At 41.2% G+C, this 16,912-nt stretch overlaps 1 protein-coding gene across 1 annotated transcript in view; it reads right to left on the minus strand.

Annotated features, from left to right (window-relative positions):
- UTP20 (UTP20 small subunit processome component) overlaps positions 1 to 16,912 on the minus strand; it is a gene marked incomplete in the record, with an annotated part of 2,478,305 nt that overhangs the window by 1,805,422 nt on the left and 655,971 nt on the right. Inside the window, 1 exon segment of the mRNA XM_044087776.1 lies at positions 5,727 to 5,877. Coding sequence (XP_043943711.1) covers positions 5,727 to 5,877 — 151 coding nt within the window.

Consider the following 16,912-nt stretch of genomic DNA (forward strand, 5'->3'; position numbering starts at 1 on the left):
ACCTATAATTGTGCCTTCCTCCTCCAGAGGAACCCTTTTAATGGCTCCTGGGTCTTGCATGATTAAGCATCTCAGATATGATCTGTATTTTTAAATTTGTTAGACAGATACTGCACCTTGGGCAATATCTCTCTTTTAGAGTGCTTAGTATCAATTTTTCCTGAGTGACTGCTTCATAGTTACCTATAAGGGTAAACAAGCTCACTCCAAGTCTTGGGAAAGGGAGGGGGAAAATAGATGGGACTGAGATAGATATGGGTGGGGAGCAACCAATCTGAGTCACTGCTGATCCTTTTGTGGTGGGGCGGGTGTCTCAGCCCTTTCAGCGTCCTAGTTCCCTTTGTGTCTAACTTGTCACTCTTTCTTGCAACTACATCTCTCACCTTTTCCAGGTCTGGTGGGTTTATGTCTGGGGTTGGAAGGTCAGTCCTTAGTATGGAACTTCCTACTGTAGCAAGGCAGAAAAGTTTGAAAAATCTGCCTAACAGACCGAGTAAGTCCTGCCATTCTCCTCGATTTATTTTGTACACTTCCTGTCTAAGGAGTTCAGAGGGAAATTTCTTGCATAAGGGAGCATTAAGGATTCCTGACTTCACATGTCTCCTGTATGACTGACCCCCCCCCCCCCCCCCCAGGGCTGCTGCCTGGCATGATGCATTTAGATCATCATAACTACACATTTGGCAATGCTTGGCCAGCTGGAAGGAAAGATCACAAAGGTCCAAAACCTCCAGGGAAGTTAACCATTTTCCCAAACATATCCAGAACACTGGTCTCCATACATTTGAAATGAGATTCCTGGTTGGTGCTGACTTGGTTTCTTTTCTGGGATCCAGAGTCACCAAATCCAGATCAGCCAAAGGACATCTACATAAGGACCTACAGGAATCCCTGAATCTGCACAAGAAGTCAGGCTTCCTAGGAGGGAAGGGAGTCGGGTGCAAAAGATTAATTTTTAAGACACCCCAAGGACCTCTAGCACTGGAGGGACAGCAAGGGCCTAAGATCAGGGAGCCCAATGAAAGTTCTACACTTTTGCTGGCATTCTAAGTACTCCGTGGAGTTCCACCAAAACCCTTCTTTCATTTTGTGTGCAAAGTACCCCCAAAGAAGTCATCCTCTGGTGGAGATGCAGAGGACAGGGTGTCTTCAGTGCCCAAGTCAAGATAGTCAGCTGATGGGAATCTGCCTACATATGCTAGCTCATCATCCTCAGAATCTGAGAAGTTGGCATCCACGCTGTTGTTTTTGGAATGAAGTCCCAACACTGTTGACATATCTGGTTCAGGTCCCTGAGTTTAGGTAATACATGAAGGTTTCAGCCAGATGAACTAGTGTGTCCAAGGTGGAAGCTCAATTAGGAGGGCTGGACTGAGGAACTACCCAAGGTCGAGGCAAGCTGGGCTGCAAACATTTGGGCTTCAGTGCCACGTGCCTATTCTGCTCTGATGGCTCCACCTTGAAGTCATGGGTATTAGGTGCGAGACCAAAACCTCAATACAGTCTCTGGGATCCTCCTCTCTTAGAAAAATTGTAAGAATCCTGTCTTCCCCTTCAGTAATCAAACTCTATGCCTTGGTGGCTCAATGATCATCAGCCACTGTAGGGGCATCCTTGGTTTCAGTCCAGGAGGATGTGCCAGATACTGATGGCACTGGTGTCTACTTAGCAGTTGTTGAAGAGGCCTCAGCCACAATAGATTCAACAGTTGATGACTGTGAAAGCACCTCTCCCCAGTACAGAATCCGTGGATGTCAGAAACCCTGGGTCATCTGTCACATCTTCTATACTTTCTCCCTTTATGGCATTCCATTTAGTGGGGTAAGTTGAGGCCTTGGACTATGCCACTGCAGCTCTGAACCAGTTTTCACCTCATTTTTGGCAACAAACTCCCAGAGTGTGCACTGGCTGCAATGGATTGCCTTCAGGATAAACAATGTGCAGTGGCAATAAGAATCCAAATCGTGCTTCGGTCTGAGGCACAGATGCACTTAAGTCTTTCTGTGGGTTTTGTTCTCCACAAGACAGTTATTAACCTTAACAGCTTCCTGTAAACTGGAATCCCTATCAAATATAAGTACAGTACATGCAAGAAAAAAAAGTGAAAATTCCCTAGAGAATACTTATCTGCTGAAAATGAAAACTGTTGGACTACACATAGCAATGAGATGAGAACACTACTGCATAGTAAGTTATGAAGATGTCATTAGCTGATGCACCCATTATACTACCAACATCCTTATGCAAAAGGCAGGGCATTGCCTGAAGCACTAGGGAAGGAAGATAGCTCTGGAAGACTGCTCAGTTGTGGGCTACCTGCATGGTAGGACATCTCAAAGGGGAAGACGGAAACAATGAGTACTATGATGAAAGTCTGTTACCAGTTTGGTAGCATCATGATTACATCTCTTATCCTAGATATATTCAGGGGTGGCCACGGTGGTGCAGTGGTTAGCATTGCCGCCTCACAGCAAGAGGTTCTCCGGTTCGATTCTCGGCTGGGGTGCCTTCTGTGCGGAGTCTGCATGCCCTCCCTGTGGTCGCGTGGGTTTCCTCCGGGTGCTCCGGTTTCCTCCCACATCCGAAAGACATGCAGTAGGTGAATTGGACACTCTAAAATTGGCCCTAGGTGTGCGTGTGTGCATGTGTGTGCCTTCTGTGGAAGGCTGGGCGCCGGGCTGGCAACTCGATACTGTAAAACTCCACTGCCAATCATGAGAGGACAGATGATCCGCTGTGGCGACCCCTAACCGGGAAAAGCCGAAAAGAAGAAGAAGATCCTAGCTATATTCAGTGCACTGCAAGCATCTAGCTACTACAGCACACAAGCTGCTACTCAAACTCAGGTTTGTCTGAGTAGTAGACAGGGCTTTATCTATGTCACACAGCTGTGTCTTTTTTTGCCATTCTTTTACTATTGCCCATATTATGCTGCCATTTAATCCTTGACTGTACCTCTAGCAGATGGCTTTCCGTCAAAATAAGACGTAGACACTTCATGTCCTTCGACCCAAACCTTTTTATGTGCCAATACGCCTTTTAGGTTATTTTTCCTACAAGGCAAGACTTTCTTGTTCACATTCAGACATTAAGTAGTTCCAACAAGTAAAAAAAATAAAAAAAAAACACACCAAAAGTGATAATCTGTTGGTGCTATCTGTTGAGCACAAATACACTTCCTTGTAATATTTTTCAGGAATATTAACTCAGCCTTACAACGACCTCCAAAAATCATAGGTAAAAATATATCAATAGCAAAATATAACTCTGTTCTATTAACGAAACAGAAAAAACTCTAAATTTGTGCACTTATTTTAGCTCTGGAGATCATCTGCAGGAATGGATAAAACAGAATTCTGATACCTCTATGTAGCAAAAAAAAAACAGTGATGACACGGTCTGTTCTCCCCTTTACACTATATACCCCTAATTATACCCAAGGCATGGGAAAGTAACTATATGCTCAAAGGAACACCTAAACATCTGTAAGTCAGGACATTTGGTCAGGGTTCCACTTGTGGCCTTATCCTAACTAAATGTAAATGATACTGCAGCAGTGAGCCTTACACCATGAATATTAGCTGTACCACTAGTGAAAAATTAATAAACGTACTCACTGCTTCAGCTGATCTGTCAGGAAACCTTCAGCAGTAGTAACGAGAACTTTTACCATCATCCCAAGATTAGAACAACTTTGGATTCGCTCGTTATTGCAGTCGGCTGCATATACACTTCTGGATAATATACTCCATTAAGTTATGCTTTGCTAAGAAAGCATATTCAGACTCTGTGACACTCAGTTCAATCCCAATACACAGTGTGTTCATGAAAGAATATAAAACTTACATGTCTGTTTTATGGGACAATCTATCTGAAGCTACAGGTTGAACAGGCTGTCCAGACAGAGGGATGGCAGGAGTGTTAATAAGCAGTCACTGTGGAAGGCCTCCTTCAATGTCAACTGGTATGTTGAGTACAGACATATTACATCTAACTTCAGAGACCCTCTCTGCAAGAGTCAACTGATAAGAAGAAACCCACACAGTAAAAACTTATACCACCTTGGAAGGATGAAGCTGGAAAAAGACCTAAAGGCCAAGGTTCAGAAACCCAGTCCCGAAGTATCAAGATACACAACAAATTAATAAAAATATAAACAACTCCTGGAATTATAGTCCAAACAATAACTTAGTGAAGGTGTACAACAATGACCAAATGAAATTGGCACATATGTTGTCAGTAGAAACATTTTTGGAATAAGCACTGGATGCAGCTATAAACTTTGTGGAGTTAACATTTACTCCAGCATTTTCCAGTGGGCAGTTCAATATCCATCCATAACCACCATTTTCCCATTCCGCAAGTGGGATCGGGAAGTCACATTTACAGTGACCATCAACTAGGGCCAATGTTCACACTGTTGGTTGGCTAGCCATGCTACAGTTGCTCTTACACCACACACACCTACATAACCTATGGTTCAGTTTAGAGTGCCCAATCCACCTACTGCTTGTCATTGTAAAGTGCTAAGAAAAAGAAGCACCAGAGAAAAATAAAAAACACAGGGAGGACATGCAGACTCCAAACAAAAGGTGTCCCAGCACAGAATTGAACTGGAGAACCTCTTGTTGTGAGGCAACAATTCTACCCACTTCACCACTGTGTCACCAGTTTAATATCTGATGAAATAAAGTTAAAGCAATTTGCAGATCTATACACAAAAGGTTTGCTTGATTGCTCAGTTCTTTGTCTGCAAGGGCAAACAAAAGCAACTGTTTTGCCCTTCTGAACTCATGCTGGCAGTACATATCCAAGCCCAAGAGGCTCTCTCCGCCCTCGATTCTATTCCATTAAACAAAAATAAAAAGAGTGATTTAAGGGTAGTTTTGGAACCCTTTCAGGAGAAAGCATGTATTCCTTCTGAAGAACATTTAATCACAGAGAAAGCCAGAGTTCTCAACAGACAGGGGCCCCACAATCCTGCTAGGAAAAATGATGGCACCAAAACAGAATACACACATTCAAACTTCAAAGCTGCCAATCCAGATGGTTTGAATGGAAGATAAGCAAGCCTGCCAGTCACAAAATTCAAGTGACAAAGTGGGAAGGGTCATCAAAGATGAAAGAAGATGCAGAACTATTTTGAGTCTTACAAAACAATTACCAAAAGAGTGACCAAAATGATTACAAAAATATTGGATTTGGCTTTAAAAGAGAATTAGGTTTTGACACCTCAGAATCTGAAGTCTTACACGTTCAGACTTGGAATCTGAGGTCACAAAAATTCAAAATTTCAGTGGTAAAAGGACAATTCTGCTGACACACAGCATGTACTAAAAGTACAAGAAGACATTTTTACATAAACTATGCATGTATTTATGGAACAACAATACAACTAGTGATGAACCTTAATGTACCACATACACACAATCCAGTAAACTGAAGAGAAGGCAATATTCACAACTGTCTGGATACAACTGCTGACTAGAATTATTTGAAAAAGAAACGTGCACTCTACTCCCATCAAGACATATTGTTAGCCTAAGAAAACCCTGTGCATAACTGTATCAAATGCTGCAAAGTTCAGCAGTTAGAGTGATAGTCAAGCCTCCATCATAAATAAACATGCCCCAAAAATCAAGTCACGATACTATAACAATCAAAAAATGCACAAAACAATAATTAATAAAGGTAAGCATAAAAAGTTTCCGATTCACATCTCCCACCTTTGACACATTTGTTGAAATATTTGGCTGCAGCTTGTCAAACAGTTCAATCAGGCACTCTTGTCTTAGTTGGTCTTTGCAGCCACAAAAAGCAAGCCTGGTGTAAAACAAATCAGCAAGGAGAAGAGCAGAAGGATCTGCTGGGAAGTGTCTAATGGAAAAAAAACACACATTTGTCACTTCAGAAGCCAAAAGTATGTATGTTCTGCATATTACTATGACACCAGATGTTTTCCAGACTTGCTGATAAATACAAACAACAGGAAAGTAACAAAACATATACACGTATGTATATATATATATATATATATATATATGTATGTATATATATATATATATATATATATACACACACATATATATATATATATATATATATATATATATATATATATATATATATATATATATATATATATATATATATATATATATATATATATATATATATAGATAGATATGTGTGTGTGTATATATATATATATATATATATATATATATATAGATATGTGTGTGTGTGTGTGTGTGTGTATATGTGTATATATAGACATAAATATGTGTGTGTATATGTGTATATATTTATATATATATAGATATATAGATGTGTGTGTGTGTGTATATATATATATATATATATATATATATATATAGACATAGATATGTGTGTGTATATATGTGTACATGTGTGTATATATATATATATATATAGATGTGTGTGTGTATATATATTTATATATGTGTGTGTGTATATATATATATATATATATATATATATTACACACATATATATGCATGCACATCTGTAAGTGTACGTCTATTACATTTCCTTGTATTGTAATTGTAAGATACATATGCATACAAGTTTGTATGTCTTAAGTATCTTATAGCTAAAAGACAAGGAAATGGTTGACATTATAAACATTTTGAGCAAATACAGTGATTTTCAAATTCGTTAAAATACAAACAAAGTCATACTACAGTTGCTAGAAACATACACAAGTACATTTCAAACACCCACAAACGCAGTGTGTTAGTTCCAGTGCAACATTTTACACTAAAGATAACGCATACACTCTTAATGCTACCAACTGCTCTCTTACAGAACATTTCAAGATAGGGCTTAAGTTTGATATTTCAGTTCTCCACCACTCAGAATACGGCATTTCCTACAACTAAATTCCACAACTGGTGGCATGCATGCATTTATCTGATGTAAGCAGTGACATAAAGCACCAGCTACACAGTTAACTTATCCCCAGTGCTTTCAATTTCACCTCCATGCCACTGGTTAGCTTCCTGCAAACCAATAAACAATGCAGATGTCACATTACATAATTAAGCAAGTGACAGAAGAAAACATACCAGCCCTACTTACAGGAAAGACAACTCATCTTTGGGGAGGTGGCCCATCAAGGAGCGGCCCTAGCAGATCAACTACTACAACAAAAATTAATCTACAATATCTTAGGATCACACAGTTATAGGTATATACTACCATCAGAGCCTTTATAAGCCTAGCAGTACGGCCCAATCTCATTGTATTCCTATGTATCATGGGCATATATTGGGATGAGTTATGTTGGTTAATATGTTTTAAATGGTTATGTGGGGGGGGGGTATGTTAGCTTAGTCATAGTTACTGTCTGCCTCTGTTTTTCAGAGACATGGGGCCAGACCAGAGTGAATTACTCATTTTCCATCCATTGGTCAAGGTTGCACTTAAGACTGGGGATGGACTCTGCTTCACATGGATGGAGAGCCTGATCCAGAACATGGGGATCCCAGAGAGGTATATCTATCTCACCAACATGTCCTATTTATGTTGCAAGCAAAATTTAAGTCCTTGGATCTAGTGGTGCTGATGTTCTTTGTTTTGTGTTTGTGCAAAAGATCCATCAGTGTTGGATCCAAAGATGCCTTGCATGCCAGTCATAGATCACCTCTCAGTAACCTGTAGGAGACAAGAGTATAGAAATAGGACTTTAAGGTGATCCAGACAGGAGAATGTATTTATACTTTAGATTATCTTGGTAAGAAACCTTTGTGGGGATTCCAAGTATTTCACATGGCTGGTCAAGTACATGCCACAGGGGGCATTATACTAAATGATGAGTCTGATAAGGGCCAAATAAAGTGGCACTATGACTTCTTTGGACTTGGAAGCCATGTTCTTAATTATAAGCTAAGCAACAGAATGATTTTCTTACTACCTCGATAACATGTTGGTCAAAGGCTAAATTACTGTCGTTTTCATATTTCTGACTGCTGGGTTAATCTTAAGGGTGTCTTATTGATGGAGTAACTAATCTGGGTGAGGATTTTCCGAAAAGGCATTATAATGCATTGCTTGCCATTGAGTTTTAATCTGTGACTTTGACACAAGTCATCTGTCTGTATTAGACCCTCTTATAAGATGTTTACATTATGGTGGGGGTAGTGGAGGGGATTTGTGACAGTTCCAAATTTGCAGTCACCTGCAACCTTGGTCAGCCGAAGGCACTTGACAATAGCCTTTACCACCGAAAAGCTGATGCCAAATAGGATAGGCAACAGCACAGAGCCCTGAGGTTCCCTGCTGGTGACCAGTATCTTATTAAAGATGATCTCACCAATCCTGAATTCTTGGGGTCTGTCTGTGAGTCAGCTAGTAATCCAGAGAGTATTACAGAGGTTTGACGAGTTTGTCAAGTATACCAGCTTGAAGTATTGCATCCAGCACTTTAGCCAGGTCCAAGTAGGTGGCATGTACCATTTTCCCCTCATCCACTGCTTTAGTGACCTTCTCAAAGAAGTCCACCAGGTTTAGTAGGCATGACCTTCCCTTGACAAAGCCAAACTGGGTTGGGTCCTGTGTCTGAAGGTTGACTAGGTCTTTACTGATCACTTCCATGATGACCTATTCCATGGCTTTGCATATTAGACTAGTCAGATTAATGGGGTCTGCTGATGGTCCACCTTTGTGAAATGGGATAACTGTTGCAGTCCTCCATTCTCACTGTACAAAACCTGTTTTGAGGCCATGGTTGAAATGTGACTCAAATGGTCCAGATAGGTCAGGTTTCAAACTACTTAGAAGGCATCCCTAGACACTGTCAGAGCCCAGTGAGGCTGTTTTTTTAGCCCTGGCAAGTGCCGCCAGGGCCTGCTCCCTATTAATAGTTTTTTGTGAGGTATGCTAGTAGGTATGTCATGGGGGAGTGGGGGTTGAAGTCTGACTGGAAGCAGAAGATAATGCAGATGATATCCTGTTTTGAAAATGTCTGCTTATAAACTCCAAGCCTCCAATCCATGAAGGAGTAGGAGGAAGAGAACTGGTCTGTTTAAATTTAAGTACCCTGTTTAGGTAACACGAATTGCCAGTGCATGTCTGGGGTGGGAAGCACCCCTCTCCAATATTTTCTGTTAGCTGAAAAATTGTCTACCTCAGGAAAACCACAAATACCACTTCAAGGATGAAATTGGGGTTCATCATAAGACCAGATATAATTACATACACATAAGGGCCTACAATTCTAAGATGCTCTATGTGGAGATGATGGTCACCTCAAACAGCTTTTTCCAAAACACAAGCTTTAATAACATCAAGCGAGACATATGGAGAGACAATGACAGAAATTCAATGCAGAAGGTTGATAAAAGCCACAAAGTTAGAAGTTTGAAAAAACAAATGAACAAAGTAATTAGGACTGTCCATAGAGGTTCATGCAATATAACAGAAGCAAACAGGCTACATTACCATGCAACCAAATTAATAACAGATAAAGTCCTACCACAAGAACACAGGGTAGCTAGGGAAAGGACAGGGAGAAATCAATGTCATCATGAAAGTATCGAATACAGAAAACTATAAAGCAATTAAGACAAGATGCACCATTGTTAGTAGAGTATAGAAGAGGGAACAATTTACCAAAAATACTCAAAGACGTGATAAAAGCAATGCACAGTATTATAACAGATCAGGATTTATCGTTCATAGGTTCATACTAAGGGCATTTATAAGCCTAGCCAGAATGTGTTTGCCTTTCGCCACCCATTTTAAATTAATTTTGCTATGCCCTTTTTCGAGGTTAGTATACTGTGCCTCTGTCTAACAGTGACACAGAAGTGATACCCGGGTTAAACCTACGATCTCCCATCCACTCATCAAGATTCCTCTTGAAGAGAGTCAATGAGGGACTCTGCCTAACCTGGACTGGGATTTTATTCCAGAGTGAAGGGAGCCTCTGGGTTATGAATCTGTCCCTCCAGCATGTCCTGTTTATTTCAGTGCTGAGGTTCAAGTCTCCCGAGCACGTAGCTCGATGGGATTTGGATTTTCTGAGGTGCAGCATATCCATTAATTCCGGGTTGGACATGGCTTTAACATCGGGCACAGATCGCCCCTGAACAGGCGGTATGCCACTGAATAGAGCAGGAGTTTCTTTAACCGGGCAGCATATGGCATCTGTTTGAGCCCTTTGATCCTCTTGGTGAGGTACCTTTGGGGTCTTTCCAGTTGCTGCAGGTGTCTGGTAAGGTACATCCCAAAAGGGGCATTGTACTCAATTATGGGCCTGATGAGGGATGAGTAAAGAGGCACGATGACCTCCCCTGATCTAGATGTGAATCCCTTCATGATTAGGTGGGCTATATAAAATGTTTTTCTAACCACTTTGGCCACGTGGTTGTCAAATGAGAGACTGCTATCAACTTGGGTCCCCAGGTCCCTAATTACTTCTTCTGTACTTAATAGATTACCACCTATGTGGTAATTTGTGGGCACTTTGTTTTTGTCAAAGGGGATGACTATACACTTTTTGGCGTTTAGCTTGAAGCCATGGCTCTGGCACCAGTTGTCTGTTTCTATGAGGCCCTTTTGGAGGATGCTTGTGTCGGCTGGAGAGTCGATTATGGCGCCCAGTTTGCAGTCATCTGTGAACTTGGTCAGCCACAGTCCTTCCGTGTTGGCCTGTACCTCCGAGAAATATATACCGAACAAGAGAGGTCCCAGGACTGAGCCTTATGGGACACCACTTGTAACTGGTTTGGAGTCTGACATGGCTCCAGCAATTCTAACCATGTGGGTTCTGTCCTTGAGCCAGTTTGCAACCCATCTAGTGACATAGGGGTTTATATTTAAGCTGGTGAGCTTATCTATAATGCCTGAGTGGGGTATTGTATCGAAGGCTTTTGCGAGGTCCAGGTAGGCTGTGTGGACCACCATCCCCTCATCAATGGCCTTGGTGACTGTTTCAAAGAAATCAACCAGGTTTAAGAGGCAGGCTCTGCCCTTAAAGCCGAACTGGGTAGGATCCAGTGTCTGTAGGTCCCCAATATCTTTATTATATCGTGCACTATCGCAAATAATAAACTAAAAATATCAGCACAGGCAGAAAAACTTAGACAATACATAGATAACTATAAAGGAAAAGTACAAAATAAGCAATTTATTGATGACCCAAAAAAGTTTTTGGAGAACTGGGAAACAAGGTAAAAGGAATTGGAAGACCACAAAAACAGAAGAAATACATACATTTTGGAGAAGTATCTATGAAGATCCTGTGGAACATAAAGATGCTAAATGGATAGAAAAAGTAAAAAAAGAATAAGAAGTTCAAATATACAGGATATGAAATGGAACGAAGTAATAGAGAGATTGAAACAAAGTTAAGAAAAGCCGCTAACTGAGAAAACCCAGGCCCAGATGCAGTACCTAACTTCTGACTAAAAGTATTAACATCTTTGCACAAAGATTTAGTCATGAGTAAGAACTATTTATGTGTGCTCTCCGAACAGACACCAGTCTGGCTAACAACATAAAAAACGATGTTCCTATTTAAGAGCGAACCTGCAAGCTACCCTAAAAACTAAAGGCCAATAACTTTCCTTCTGATAACGTATAAACTATACACTGAAATTGATGCCAACAGAGTTTATAGTCATTTAGAAAAAGGCTCAATCATGACAATAAAACAAAAGTGTAATAAAAGAAAGTCATATGGAACAAAATATCATTTGTTGTTAAATAAAGTCATAGTGGAGAACTATAAAAAGGGGAAGAATCTAAGTATGGCATGGATAGACTACAAAAAAAGCATCTGACAGTATCCCACATTCACGGATAACAGCCCTTAAAAATATATGAGATATACCCTACACTAAAAACTACATCACAGCGACCATAAAACAGTGGCAAACCACTTTGCAGTTAAGCCATGATAAAGGGCAAATTATTATTCCAGGGATAAAAATTCAAAGGGGGATATTCCAAGGTGACTCCCTGTCACCGCTACTCTTTTGCCTTGCCGTTAATCCATTAAGCTGTCTGCTTAACAGATTAAGACATGGCTATAATTTGGCTCCCAGAAACCAAAAAAGTGTAAAGACTCATCTTCTCTTTGTAGATGATTTAAAACCGTATAGGTCATCTGATAAGGAACTGCAAGGACAACCGTAAGTAATTACAATAAAACTTTTTCAGATGATACAAGAATGTCATTTGGTCTTGATAAATGTGCAAAAGCACCTTTTAAAGCAGGAAAGCAGCAGCACCAAGAAAACATCAGTCTGGGACAAGAATGTGAAATAAAAGAACTTGAGCAAGATGGAGTGCAGAAATATTTGGGAATTTATGAAGGATCAACAATAAAACAAGAACAAATGCGAATAAAAACTTAGGAATATTTCAGAAGACAAACTAATCCTGAAAACAACGTGCTATAAACCAATTTGCTCTACCTGTCCTAACCTACAGTTTTGGAGTGACTGCCTGGCCCCAAAAGATGTTGTATAGATTAGACAAGAAAACAAGAAAAATGCTTCATGCTCATCAAATGATTTACAAAAATCAGTGCATACCAAGATTATATATTCCCTGTTCCAAAGGAGATATGGGCCTCCCTGAAAAGTACAGTTGTGTACACTTACCATAAATGTAGATGTTCGAGTGTATTCACTGTTGCAGTCATTACATTTGGGTAATCCTGCTGGCAGGTTGCCCTCAGCCAGCCTGAATTCCAAAGTCTTGGGTCCTGCGTCGGCTGCTGTCACCCCTTCCCTGACGTCAGGGGTACAAAAGAAGCAGCTGATGCCATTTTTTTCAATTTTTCTTGCCCCAGATGTCAGGTGTCCCCAAAAAGGGTAGCCAAAGTTTATATATATATATTCAGAAATACACCAATATAAAATTTACCTTCATCTATAAGCAATTACACCACACAGGTAGTATAAATCAGAGAAGGAAAGACAAGATCCAAAAGAAAAAAGGGGGAAGCCAGGTGGGTAACCTGGACTGCAACAGTGAATACACTCGAACATCTACATTTATGGTAAGTGCACACAACTGTATTTGGGTAGAGTCCCAAAGCTATGGTTGGGAGGCTGCAACTAGACAGCAGTAGGAGTGGCTATGAGGCCCTGCAGAACTGCAGTGGCAAAGCCTGCCCTGGATTTAGAGTAGAGTGGCAGATAATAATGCTTTGTAAAGGTGTGCACTGAACTCCAAGTAGCCGCCTCTAAAATGTCTCTGGTTGGTACTCCCCTAAGAAAGGCTGTTGAGGTGGTTGCAGCTCTGGTGGAATGAGGCCTAATGCCCTTAGGCACTGGCTTGCAAATAGTCTGCTTTGAGATAGGCTTTCCTTGGGATACAGCAGCATATGTCACTAGTAATTGCTCTGTCTTCCTGAAAGCTTTGGTTCTGTCCAAGTAGAATCTAAGTCGTCTGTGTATGTCCAAAGAATGCAGAATTCTCCCCCCTTTGTTGTGTGGATTTGGGTAAAAGGTTGGCAGATGGATGGCTTGGTTAAGAGCCACACTGGACACTACTTTAGGCATAAATGTTGGGTTTGTCCTCAGGGAGACCCTGTCTGGATGAAAAATAATGAAAGGTTCCACAGCCATGAGTGCCTGTAGCTCTGAAACCCGTCTTTCAGAAGTAATTGCTAAGAGCAGAGCTGTTTTCCAAGATAGAAACTTCATATCAGCAGTAGCAGCTGGCTCAAAAGGAGGCAGGGTGAGCTTTTCCAAGACATAGTTGAAGTCCCATGCGGGTATTGGTAGTCTCCTTGGGGGCCTTAAATTTTTGGCTCCTCTGAGGAACTGCCTTAATAAAGGGTGAAAAAAAGTGGTGGCTCTGTATTGTAATGAGCCGAAATAGCAGAGGCATGAATTAAAGATTTGTCCAGCATCTCAGTAAGTACTGCAAAATCTGAGGAATATTTGGTACCGCTGTATCAGTTCCTTGTGCCTGGTTCCAGGCACAGAATCTCTTCCATTTTCCAGCATAAGACTTTCTAATATTAGGCCTTCTGGCTTCCAGAATGACAACCATCACAGCTTTACTGAGAGGTATTTTTTGTATGACTACATTATCCGCCATGCTGCCAAGGTTAATGTCCTGAGTTGGCTGTGCATGATCTGATTGTTTTGCTAGGACAGTATTCGAGGTATTTAAGGTAAGGGCCAAGCTGGGTATAGAGATAAGTTTCTTAGTACTGGATACCAGTACTGGCGCGGCCAGTCTGGGGCAATCAGTATCATCTTTGGCTTCTCCTGTCTGACCTTTAGGAGCACCTTGGGGAGGAGAGGCAGTGGAGGAAAGACATATACTGATAGGTTTTTCCAGCTGAAAGACAGGGCATCCACTTTCCATGCTTGTCTTGTGCAGAATCTTTTTAGTTGATAATTGAGAGGGGAGGCAAATAGATCTATTTTCGGGCCATCCCCACTTCCTTGTTATCATGCTGAAGATTTGTGGATCCAGCAGGTTTCTGCTTAGTTCGTCTGCCACAGTATTTTCCTTTCCTGGCAGGAATTGTGCCTGCAGATGTACTTGGTAAGTCAAAGCTGTCCCTCACAAGGTCATGGCTAGTTTGCAAAGGGGGTAAGAATGTGTGCCCCCCTGCTTGTTTATATACCACATGACCATGATGTTGTCTGTCTATCAGTAGTTGTCCCGGATGAAGTAGGTCCTTGAAGGCTGTCAGAGCATTTTGAACAGCTAACATCTCTTTTAGATTGATATGTAGATGCATTTGGTTTGAGGACCATGTGCCCTGAATGCATTTTCCTGCCATGTGGGCTCCCCAGGCATAGTCTGATGCATCCGTTGTTAGTGCCTGCCTGGCTGGAGATAATGTGAATGGCTGTCCCTTGTTCTGGTGACAAGCCTTTGCCCACCATCGAAACTCCTGTTGCAGGCAGGGAATGAGAGTAATGACTGTTTCCAGGCTGTGGCAATGTTAAGTCCAAACACTTTTTAGGTACCATTGACGTTTCCTCATATGCAGTCTTGCATATGGAATTAGTAGGATGCCATGAAGCCCAAAGCCTGCAGAATTTTTCTTGCAGATAACTGGGCCTTTGTTGCACATATTTTGAAATAGGTAGTCAGTTGCATTCGTTTGTCTGGCGTGAGATAAGACATCTGGGCAGTTGTATTCAAGCTTGCACCCAGGAATGTTATCTCTTGTGAGGGTACTAGTTTTGCTTTCTTTTTGTTGACTGTGTACCCTAGGCATGTTAGAAGTCTTTTCACAAACGCCAGATGTTGAAGAAAAATGTCCTTGTTCTCTGCTTGAATGAGACAGTTGTCCAAGTAAGGCTATAGTTGTATTCCTCTGTCTGCAGAATGCAATTACTGGTGCCAGGTACTTTGTAAAGACCCTGGGTGCAGTAGATAAGCCAAAGGGCAGTGCAAAGAATTGGTAAGGCATTGAACGAGCCTTGAACCTTAGGTATCTTCTGTATGATTGTCTGATTGGAACATGCAGGTATGCCTCTTTTAGGTCTAAAGTCACAAGCCAAGCATTCTTGCCCAGCATGGCTAGAAGCTGCTGCAAAGTCAACATTCTGAATTTTGAAATATCCAGGAAAGTGTTCAGAACAGATAAGTCCAGTATCGGCCTCCAGGCCTTGTCCTTTCTGGGTACCAAGAACAGTCTTAAGTTAAATCCTTGTCCCTGCTTTTGCTCCGGTACTTGTTGAATGGCCCCCATGTCCATGAGGGATGAGACTTGTTTTTGTGCCTCTGCCCATTGATTTTTTGGCATATCTGGCCAGCCGTTTGCCTTTGGTAGAGTATGGAAATGGAACTTGTAGCCTTGTGACACTATGTTTAGAACCCACTTGTCTTGGGTTAAGATGTGCCAATTTTGAACAAAAAGTGCTAATTTTCCCCCTAAGGGTGCTGCCAGAAGATAAGTGCTTGGTGCAGGCAGGGGGAAGTCATTAGGACTGTTTTCTGTATGCGATCTATCTTCTCCAGCTTTGGAGGTAGAAGCATCCCATTGCTTGGGGCCTATAAGAACCTTGCGCTTGGGATCTGCCCCTTTGAGGTCTGTCTGACACAGGAAAGGACCAATTTTTTGTAGGCCAGTGTCTACTAAACCTAGGCGGCTGTACTTGTAAAAAAATATTTGACAGTTTGCATAGATTTAGCTTTGCCCTCCATTTTTTTTAACACCTCTTCTGCCTTAACACCAAAGTATCATGCTGTAAAGGTGCATCTAGTAATTTAACTTTAACATGATCAGGCATATTTTATTCCTTTAACCAAGCATGCCTCCTAATTACAGAACTCGTAACTGCGGCCCTGCAGTAGGCCTCAAAGAATCAAAACCACATTGCAAAGTATGTTTTCCAACTTGTTCTGCTGCATACAATAAATCCTGCATTTCCTTGTTTTCTGCACATTCAGAATTTAACATTTTCTGTTTAAGCAATCCCATGACATGTTGCTGATACTTAAGCATATGAAATTGACAGTTTAAAACCCTTATAGCCAAAGTTGCAGATGTGTAAACCTTTTTTCCCATTCTATCCAGTGCCCTTGAATCTCTATCAGAGGGGATTGGGTTTTTTGCAGTGGAAGCCTCAACTTCCTTTGGACCCTGTGAAATAGTTTCTGGGTCAGCAGCACGTTTTTTAAAAATAAATTTGTGAGAGTCAGAAACCCTGTAATATCTGTCAGGCTTAACAGGAGCTGGGGCTAAGGAGTCAGGGGTCAGACTAGACTCCGAAAACACATCATTTACAATGTCTAAAACACGTGGAATGGCTAGAGGCCTATGCTGAGGTAGTAAAAGAAAATCCCTGAGCCTCTTTTTAGATTCTGAAAAATCTTGGCTCTCCCACTGGAAATGCTCCCTCATGGTATGCAAGGTTTCCCCAAAGGAATAGTCCTCAGGAGGAGATCCTGAAGGTATAGA

The sequence above is a fragment of the Protopterus annectens genome, chromosome 11.part0, assembly GCF_019279795.1.
Source record: "Protopterus annectens isolate FY-2018-M chromosome 11.part0, PAN1.0, whole genome shotgun sequence".
In the NCBI taxonomy this organism is placed as follows: domain Eukaryota; kingdom Metazoa; phylum Chordata; order Ceratodontiformes; family Protopteridae; genus Protopterus; species Protopterus annectens.